Source organism: Habropoda laboriosa, unplaced genomic scaffold (assembly GCF_001263275.1).
Source record: "Habropoda laboriosa isolate 0110345459 unplaced genomic scaffold, ASM126327v1 scaffold41, whole genome shotgun sequence".
Classification (NCBI taxonomy): Eukaryota; Metazoa; Arthropoda; class Insecta; order Hymenoptera; family Apidae; genus Habropoda; species Habropoda laboriosa.
The window spans coordinates 462,474-473,115 of record NW_017100164.1 but is presented as its reverse complement, the minus strand read 5'-3'; the positions used below and the strand labels follow the sequence as shown (position 1 = coordinate 473,115).

At 37.9% G+C, this 10,642-nt stretch overlaps 2 protein-coding genes across 2 annotated transcripts in view; one reads left to right on the top strand and one right to left on the bottom strand.

The window, feature by feature from the left end:
* Nucleotides 1-10,574, bottom strand: part of LOC108578591 (alpha-glucosidase-like) — a 23,395-nt gene extending 12,821 nt beyond the window's left edge. Inside the window, exons 1-4 of the mRNA XM_017941955.1 lie at nucleotides 10,524-10,574; nucleotides 10,029-10,196; nucleotides 6,913-7,250; nucleotides 3,442-3,567 (exon numbers count right to left, since the gene is read on the bottom strand). Of these exons, the coding sequence (XP_017797444.1) occupies nucleotides 3,442-3,567; nucleotides 6,913-7,250; nucleotides 10,029-10,191 (627 nt within the window). The 5' untranslated portion in view covers nucleotides 10,192-10,196; nucleotides 10,524-10,574. The remainder of the gene's footprint in view (nucleotides 1-3,441; nucleotides 3,568-6,912; nucleotides 7,251-10,028; nucleotides 10,197-10,523) is intronic.
* LOC108578589 (calcium/calmodulin-dependent 3',5'-cyclic nucleotide phosphodiesterase 1A-like) overlaps nucleotides 1-10,642 on the top strand; it is a 276,404-nt gene that overhangs the window by 225,257 nt on the left and 40,505 nt on the right. The gene's annotated exons all lie outside the window — the stretch shown is intronic.

Sequence of the window (10,642 nt, the reverse complement as noted above, 5' to 3'; positions counted from 1 at the left end):
ACACACATCCCCACTGTTCCACTCTGCAACCTCTCGAACGAATAATCTCAACGATTCCTCCTACAATCACGAACTTCGTGCAGTTTCGAACAGTGTCGAGGCTCGCGTAGCTTCTATCTTTCTGCTTCATTTAAATTCAACGAAGAGGCTGTCACGTGACTCCTCAGTCTGCGTATTTCAAGCGAAACTCGCGACTGTAATCGAATTTATATTTTCTCCGACAGCTTCGAGCTTTGTTTAAAATTTCCACAGTGTACGTAGGTACACAACCGGCTGAAAGTTTCGGAACACTTGCCAAATCGAATCAGCTATCAATTTTGCCCCCCCCCCAGGGATCGATATCAATTTGCTTCGTTGCGATAGGTTTAATTGGTGAAAAGATGCGATCAGGAAAACTTGTACCTACAAGTTGCTAATTATCTTCTGAAAATTCTTCTGCCGCCTGCAATGCTTAATTGTTCCATACGTGTGACAACTATATACAGGGTGTCTCAGCTGATTTTGACATCTTGATTTTCCCGTTATTATTACTCAAAGCGAAATATGTTTCAGACGAAAGTGAAACTTTTCCACTCGTGAAAGAATTAACAACACCAGAATATGCCCCCTTCGAGACTGTTTAAATTTCACCTGAAACACTCCCCGCTATGAGTAATAATAACGAGAAAATCAAGATGTCAAAATCAGCTGAGACACCCTGTATATGTACACCCGGGTGAATTTAACTGGCCATATTTCCACGACGTTCGTTGCATTTCCCAAGTTTCGTGCCTGTTAAAATTCACGTTCGCCGCGAAAAATCCCGAACTCTCGACTTTTCATCTATCGAACCTAGGGAAAATGTGAAACAACGTCGATAAGAGCATTCCAAACTTCCTCGTCATAGCGATCTACAAACACGTCGACGAGCAACGAAGCAACGCTTCCGGGGAAATCGTTCGATAAGAATACAGGGATAAATCAGAGTCACGTTGAGTCAACGAGCGGCTAATCTCTAATCCCGTTTACTCACTTTGTTCCAGCGTGCCCATCGATTGGTCGCCGGTAACGTCGTTGATTATTCCGGCGAGAATAATCGCGACTTCGACTTCGTCTCGATGGAGAGAAAAATATGTCACCGAGACGAGTGTAATAACGAGCTGTTCAACCGTGGCGCTCGATCGTTGATTTATCGCGACAATAATTATTGGGTCTCCGTTTAACGACCACGTTGAACGTGATCGATCCTGGTTAGACAGATTTATCAGTCACGAAGTGAAGCAGAGAGAAAAAGAGAAGGAAAGGTAGAAAGTGTATGATAATTCAGAGATCGGTCGTATTTTCTCCAGAGAGAAAGAGAGAATTTCAGACGTGTGTTGGTTTTCTCCGTAGTTTTCACACCTGAAGCACGACGGATTGTTCGAAGGGAAGGCAAAACGGCTCAGGGGAAAGTGTTTACATGTGGGATTTATTCTGCGCTTGTGGTAACGATACACGTAATCCAGCGTCCCTACAAGCGTAAGGGCGACGCGATGGAAAGAAAATCCCCGATGTCACGGTTCCATCTGTAGAAACAAGATTTAATTGTCTATCGTTGGATGCGCAAATCGCGGTTACGTTTAATTGCTTGCTACGTTTGATTAATTTTTTTTTTAAGGGGAAGGGAAACCATCCTGAAGCGTCTAGAAGGAAAAGGAGAAGTTTGGAGAAAATGAGAAGCTTCAATTTTTTTTGAGAGAGTATATACGTAACTTTCAGCTTTTTGCTCGAATTTTTGGAGAGTATAAATGTTGTACAATGGAGGAATTATTATGGAACCTGGAATTTTGTCGATATTTAAATTATTTAGCTCTTTGCACATGTTCGAAGTTGATTTCTTTTTAGTGAAAAGAGGTTTTCCCTCTTCAAACTGCCACTATTTCTATAATAATTAGAATTTTTGAAAATCCTACGTTACATTTCGATTTGTAAGTTAAATAGAAATTTTTATTTCATACGTCCCAGTTTTTGCCGGCGAGAAGAGATTTCGCAATTAGCAAATTACTCCTCCATTTTGCAAGATTTTGACTTTTCAAAAATGAAACAAAGAAGCTGAAAGTTGCGTTTACATCTTCTGAAAACATAGAAACTTTTCATCCGGTAGTTACCTATTAAAAAAATTCCCAAACTTTACCTACTTTCAGTCGTCTGAAATCGTCGTTTAAATTGTTGAAACGTTAAATAATTGTTAGGTGCAACGACGAGTAATCTACCATTTTTGTAATAAGATAACAATCGAAAGGGATAATAATTCTTCGATAGAAAGGATCAGTAGATCTTCGAAGTATTAAATTTTATATAAATGAAAAGACGAAATAACAATTCACGCACCGCGTCAGCTCGTATTTTTTCAATACCGCCTCTCCCGAGAACAATGCGAAGGAAATAAAGAATTCTTTATCGGTTACGTTTGCTTCAATGAAATCTGTTAAGACTACTTGAAGTGAGCAGATAACGAGATCCGTTGATAACACGACGTTCTCATTGTAATCAGGATCGATCGAAGGTGTAAACGAATGTAATAATAAATAGTTTCGCCTCACTCTGTTATAATTTGTCGTCAACACGATTAGCAGTTTCTGTTTGATTTTAACCAGAACCTTGAAACCGAAAATTCTATTGCTACACTATGGAAAAATTCTCTGCGCTCAAATTGTGGCTTGAACGAAGACAGAATATATTTTGAAACGACTATAATTTGATTTATAATAAATTCAATATTTTTAACATTTTTCTCATTTGTAAATTATTACCATTTAAAATTTTTAGAAGCACTTTTGAAGTTGTTTGCATTGTCAAGTGAAAAAGGAATCTTCTATAAAATCAGTAAAAACTGTACAGTTAACAGTGCTCTTAATTAATTTGATAAAATCAACAAATATTGCCATTATTGTATTAGATAAATTGTTATGTACCCTTGTACATACGTGCTACCATTAAAACCAGTAATAAAAATTGTTTACAAAATTCAAAGAATTCAGATATCTTTGAATCAATAGCATATCCTATTGTATCATAAATTCTGTCAATTTTAACGATGCTACTAATACAACAATAATCCCAATTTTAGTACAACAACCCTATCAGCCTAATTGCTTAAACATTTTCCAGTGATCACAAAATAACGAGAAAATTAGTTTCACCAGCATGCAAAAAATTGCACTTGTCGAAAGAATAAAATCAAGTATATGATCTTGATCGATAAATCGAAATTCTTCCAGGACCATTTTTCGACATTAACAAAGATAAGAAATTCCGAAAAAAAATTTGTTCAAAAATCAGAAGAATAGTACACACTTTTAACGGTTTAATCAGGAACGCCAGTTTCGCCAGGTAGCGATCGAACAATTAGGTAATCGGATATTGCGGTCTCGGCTAAAGCTACACGCTTCGTTACAATTATTTCATAAAATGTACACCCACCTTCATCTCGCGCACCAGCTTTTGGTTGTTGTAATTCAGATCCGGCTGTTCCTTCGTGAATTGGTGAAAATAATAGGCTTGTCGCTCGTCTCGCCACGTCCATGCTGGGCCCCCGAAAACGCTCACCTGTGGATCAACACGTTCTACCGTTAAACCAGACTGTACACACGTTATGAAAAAAAATTCATAAATTTCTTCAGCGTAGCCTCGATACGGAATATTTTGCAAAATATTTGGTTAAACGGAAAAGTGAAAAGTGCGATAATCGACTTTTCATGCGTTCAGGCGAATCACGATTTGAAAATAACGCGAATTATGTGGCGATTTATTGTCGAGTATATTCGAAAAAATTTCCATTTCGATGTTCGATCAATTTGATATCCGGCTGAAAGCTATTATGGCAATTATCGCAGAATCGACGCGGGAGATAGGAGGGACGCGTATTAAATCGCTGCCCGATTTGTTCGCAATTGAAAAAGAAATTGCAATATCGGTGTTTCGCTCGGAATGATTATACGTATGTGTATACCGCGTGTCAAATGATTCGACGGTCTGTGAATTTGATCGATAAACAAGATTAGGCGATAGAAATATTAAGCTTCAGAGCTGATTGTCAATCGAGGCGTTCGGGATAGAAATTGTGAATCGAGAATTTTTCGCAGTTTCTTTTTCACCGCCTTTATACTCTTCTGAAACTAGAAAAACATGTTCGTTGAAAATTTCAAAAACTCAAAAGTAAATTCATGTTTTATATGTTGACCTATAAGGTAAGTACTGTGTAACGTTTAGTTCAGCTAAATTAAGCAAACTTAGCAAAATTATTAACGAGCTTGTACTATAATAGTGTCATTTTGTTATTAAAATCATTTTTATTATATTTAACCATGTTAAAAACACGCAGAATGTAAAATAATGAAATAATAAAATAATAGAAATGTGCAATTAGACAATGTAAAATTGTAAAATAAAAATGTGCAATTAGAGAAAGAGCAATTAAAATGAAAAATAAGAAAATAATAAAAATGTGAAATTGGGCAGTGACACACACTGGAGCTAATTTTCTCAAAAGGTGCTACTGTTCAGTGCGCCGTTTCTATTCTCCGCCTACGGTCAGGAAATTTCATTATTTGCCTGCCCTCTTGCTCGTTCGTTGATAATAATCAGCTGTGATCGATAACAACGGAAAGGCAATGACCGACCGTTTAATTAAATCCGTTCTATACATATTTACGAGCATAGGAGAAATGCACATTTCGAATGGAAACGCATTGTTTGCACGGAGGATATGTTTCCTGCGAATTATTCAGAAAGGGGGTAAAATAAACCGGCGCGTTGTAAACTGACCTTTCTGAGATGAAACAATGAGCGAAACAAAGGCTCCGACTTGTACCAGAGAAATCTCGAAAACAGTCGAATATCGCACATTTTGCTGCAGCCCAGCTGAAATATTCTATTCTAAAAGATAATTCCGGTCACTTCTACGAAATTCTCTAACCACTTACAGAACGTTTCTTGATTTAAAGATAAGTAATGGTACCTTTTCGAAAATGGCCACCAAAGAAGCCTAATCTAATCTGATTCGAAGAAACAATATTCTTTAAAAAAAAGTCTCGTTGGGTAAAATAAAAATTTGAAAAAGAAATTACAGCTAGTTTTCAAAATTAAAAATAATTTCACGTAAATTCTTATGCACGGTGTACAAAAAGTATACAATGCACAAACCACTCAGAGGTGAATCTACAACTTTAGAAACAAACTTTGAAATTATTTTTAATCTTGAAAATTAATTGTAACTTTCTTTTTTCAAAGTTTGTTTCTTTTTTTTAAATTGTAGATTCGCCTTCGAATGGCTTGTTCGTTATACACTTTTCGAAAATTTACGCGAACTGTACCGAGGTTCTCGTGGTTTTTTCGTACGAAAAATTTCGATAGCTGAACACAGTGAAAATGGTTCGTGGAGATCGACAGACGATTTCTCGATCCAACTAACCCTTAGATCGCGCGCAAACGTATCACTGTGCAAACGAAATTCGCCGGAATGTGGTATAGACACCGAGGGATGAAATTTTTCAGGAAATTAAAGCGACTTGAACAGCGGATAGCGGGTTTTCTCGTTCGTGGGGCCTCTAGAATACTTTCCAATGCAAATTCAGCTGGCGAAAAAGAGATTGAAATTTAACTAGTGAAGACGACCAGCCCACTTAATATTCAGTTGGTCCCGTGTTGTTGGCAAAAGAACAACCACCTGAAGGAATTCGAAAAATTGTAAGAGTTGAAACACTCTCGAGAAACGTTACCGACGTTTCACTTTAGGATTGTCCGATTTTAGCGCAGGAGGTTTTCAGTTTTTCGTCACTATTAACGCGGAATTTGCTGGAATTAGAAGACAGAACGATAACAGGGGAAGCCTTTTTATGGTTAGCTCGAGTACAATACGATCGGCGAACTTTAATTACTTCGGTCACTTTTAACGCGACTTAATACCACAGTTTATAGCCTGTAGAATTCGAATTTCGTATGAATTTTAATCGAACCTCGTTTCAGCTCTGGTCAATGAAAAATGTGGCCACGATGAAGGTAAATCTAACACGATGTAACCTAAGTAAGATTTAACGTCGCAATAATATTACTCTTAAAAGAGATTTGTTGAAAAATGAGAGAAAATATGTTTAGCATAAATGAAGAAATAATGGTGGAGAAACTTAACAAATCTTCGTAAGATATAAGTGAATATTTTAATATTATACTTTTCTCATCGGCTGAAGGAAAATTCACACTCACTAATCAGAACTGGTAGGACGAAAGCACACTTTACTACGAGACAATCACGTCTTTCGAGTTAAAACGCCTTCTTTTAAGAATAAAATAAATTATTCCTTCTCACACTTTTAAATTACTAAAAAATGATCTGAAATTATTAAAGGTACCTCGTTTAACTCACGGACAGCGGTTCGCGTGATTGCACCCATGATGGATGTCGGGTCAAATTTGACCCAATAATAAAATCTTTCTCTTATGCAAGTTAAACCACATTTCTAATTTTGCTAAGCATTATATTGTCTAAAATTATACGAATAAATTATTATTAAAATGACAAACATATTTGCAATATAAGGAGAGGAGAGCTGTGACTTTGCTTCGAATTTCGGTTGAAATATGGGAAATCTAAGAGCTGGGTCAGAAATGACCCGGTGTCAAAGATTGAAGCACTGATTTTCAAGCTGTGTGCCGCGAGAGGTCCACAGGTGTGTCCAGTATTTTTCCGTACAATTTTAAAAACTTTAAAAAAGTAACGCAAAAGAATATTACATTTTTGGTAAATCAGTCAAAAATGTATACCGTCTTGTTACATTAGCAAAAAAGTATAATATATTTTTTGATGTGTTGTAGAATTTGAGTAAAAAATTTATGTATACCGTGAGATAAAAAGAAAAGTTAAAAATCGCTGACAATAAGTTAGAGTATGCTCACCCAATTGTTCGGCGCTACGATGGTGCCATTTTTCAGCACACGTCCTTTGTGCCAGACGTAATAATCATTGTAAGGCTTTATGTTTTGCAAGCTCTTGTAGAACCATTCGTGCTTATCCGAGCTGTGATTCGGGACCAAATCCAGAAACAGCTTGAGCGATTTTTCGTGCGCCGCCTCGAGCAGGCTGTCGAAATCCTGCATCGTGCCGTAAATCGGATCGACGTCGGTGAAATTCTGAATATCGTAGCCGAAGTCGACCATAGGGCTTGGATACATGGGGGACAGCCAGAACGCGTCGACGTTCGACTCGATCAAGTGATCCAGCTTGCTCATTATACCTGCAATTGAAAAGAAATCGATTCGCAATAGAGAGAGGGAGAGAGAGTTTGCTTCTCTTCGACGAATAAATTACCTTCTGCAAGAACTACTTTAGACGTTCAATTAAATGACTCAACTTTGTAACGAGATCTTCGTCGATACTCGTAAATGAGTTGTAAATGATTCGAAGCGAGCTGTCTGTTGCGCGATGCAATTTGCAGCGTCATTTTCATTTCCGTAATTGAGTATGAGATTCGCAGGACAAGAATTAGATCAATTCGTACGCTAATGAATATTTTCGGATTTCTCGCATCTTTCAGCCGTGCTTTTCTGAAAATTTTCAGCGTGAAATCTTCCGTTGAAAATTCCAAGAGAGGATTGCGAAATTTTCCTTCGACTACTCAAAATATAGATATAGATTGTAGATTATCGGGGTATTAGTTTATCGGTCTATTCTGGAACGACGAGACAACAGCTCAGAGTTCAGATACCGGTCTCAAAGGGGATTTTCTAGCGATTTCACAAACGCTCTACGAAATGCTAAGAAGTATGGAAAAGTTAACGAGGACGCCTATTAATATCCCAGATATTATTGACTTCTTTGCGCGTTCAAGGAAACATTTACCGTGCATCAAGTCGTGACGTCTTTGCGTTCTTTTCTTCTTTATTCTTTCACCCCCTAGCAACCTTTTTACATCCCTGTCGCACTAGCGTACATCCTTTTGGCCTTGTCATCTGACCGTTCGCTCGTTTGCGCGTTACTAGCGCACCTTATAATCCTCCGACAAATTTTTACGCCTAGAAAAATTTCAAAAGGAACATCGACCAGCTATGTTCCATTAATCTTTCTATGTATCGATCAGAAATCTCGAATTTCTACTCATTTTGAAGCATTCATGCGTTCTTCTCGTTTCTTAAACGAAATTGCACTCAAATTTTTATATTTCACGATAGTTTAGGTAAAAGGGAAATATTTATTTAACAACTGCAATAGAGGATGATCTTTGCACAAGTGATTAGACTAACCCTGATGCACTCAAATTTTTATATGTAAATTTATATGTCAGGCTAACCCTAATTTTGGCATTTTTTTTTAAGAAAATAATTCACTCTATCGAAAACTTTTCTGAAGGACATTATTACAATATCCTTAAAGAATGTGAGAGGATTTTTTCGCTTAATTTCTTTACAAAATGGCGGCGCTACGGCCGCATCGCGGAACCATTGCTTCAAAGAGTAAACCGGCTTTAATAGCATAGAACCATCGATATTTTTCATTAAAACCATTTCGATTATGTTTTTAAAAATCCAACTCTCAAGAACAGTCTAACCCTTTAATTCACAATTGCAGAACTTCAGTTTCATTTCAACCGAATACCCAATATTCCTACTTCTTCGAATATCTTCCACAATTTGTAACAATCAGAGAGAGAAGAAAACAACGATCTTCCGAACTGTTTCTCACAATCTTTCCCAATTCAGAAGTAATATTTTCGCCGGACACTAATTATCGCCAGGCTCGAGATTATTTCCCCAATGTCGAGTCACGGGGGTGTAAATTGTCCTTTCGTAACGACTCGAGGATCACTCGAAAAAAAAAAAAAAAAAAAAAAACGTTGAAACCCGTCTCGCTTTCAGGCTGTCAAAGCGGCCGTGGGCAGAGGTGAACGCGTTTTCGTTCAAATTTATTTTCACGCTTCAAGCGACATTTATTTCCACCGTGCACGTTTGTCACCCGCTTTACTCTCCTTTTTTCTCGGTAAAACGCCGGCACGCTTAGGTTCCCCTGTTAATTACGCTCGCGCCCGTGCTCTGTGTGCTGCTGTGTCACCATCGGTTACATAATCGCGCACACACAGAGACAGATCGAGAAACACCGGCGGAATGAGAAAAGGAAACGCAGTTACACCTCTGTTCGAAGTGATTCGACCGACACGGTGAATTTTTCACGCTCAATTATCTGTCGTGGCTGTTGCTGCGTTTGCTTGACGAAAAATGCTTCGTCAAGTTTGTTTGGAACGTGTTAGATCATCACGTAAGTTCAGGCTAAAAGAAATATTTTAGTGGTTCTGTCAAAAAGATTAGAAGAATTTGTGAAAGGAAACTTCTAATTACCGTTGCTCTGGTTGCATTATTCCGTTTTGTTTGTTTTCTTTAAATATAATTTAACCAATCAAAGAAGTTTTATTACGATGGTATAGTGGCTCTACCAAAAATATGAGAAGAATTTGTGAAATTGTTATTGCTCTGGTTGCATTGCTGTCGACTCTCGTTATTTTGTTTTTTTTAAATATAGGAAAATATTTTATGGAAAGAAATATTTTAGTGGCTCTATCAAACAAATGAGAAGAATTCGTAATATCATTGCTCCGAGTGCGTTGCTTTCGACTCTCGTTATTCTTTTTGTTTTTTTAATATAGAAAAGTATTTTAGTCACTCTATCGAAAAAATGAGAAGAATTCGACTCTCGTTACTCTTCATTATCTTGTTTCTTAACATAATTGAACCCTTCACAACGCCACCTGACTTATAAGATACCTATCCATTTATCCATACTTCACACTCTCATTTAACTAAGTTAATATTACACCATCGCACTGCATTACCTTACTATCACACTATCACCAGCCAGTCGTTTAACAATAATTATCAAAATTCTCGTACAAATTACAACCTAAAAAATGATTACATTTTCCTCGTCATATTTTTCCGATAATCTCAAAAATGTCCAAACACCTGCAGAAACAGAGTACTTACGTCAAAATAAAAAGGAGAAACTTGTCAAAGAGCAAACTAACCCTTAAGATCCCCGACGCCATCACCGTCGCTGTCCTTGAAGCTCCTAGGGTAGATCTGATACAGCGAGAAGTCGATCAGCTGATCGTTGAAGTCGTCACTGTCCGAACCCTTCGCAGCGGCCAGGTAAAGTGACATTACACAAAACACCGTTACCGCCCTCATGTCGCCTGAACACACAGAACACACCGCTGAATATGAAATTAGCCGCTTAATTAATTACGTGACTTCGTGACTGTGTGCACTATGTCGCAGCCACGCCGGTGGGGTCGTTGAATAAATCAACGAACTTCGAAGTTTCGAAGTGACGAGGATCGTGATCACTTGTTCTCCGAGCTAGACCTTTCCGTCCAAGTGACGGGAGAAAAGAGAAAAACAAATTTCCCCCCCGTACGATCGAACAGAAGTTTTCTTATCCTCTACAGTTTCGCGGTAATTAAATTTCGACGTTCGCGTTATTTCGGTGACGAGAGGAGTCCCGTAATTAGCCTGTATACCGATTAACGTTCGCCTGGGATATTTGGTCGGCTACGCGAGCTTGGTTACATCGACTGCGATCAAACCTAATGGTACCTTCCCTTTTATAGCCGTGTTACGTAACACGATCCGGACATTC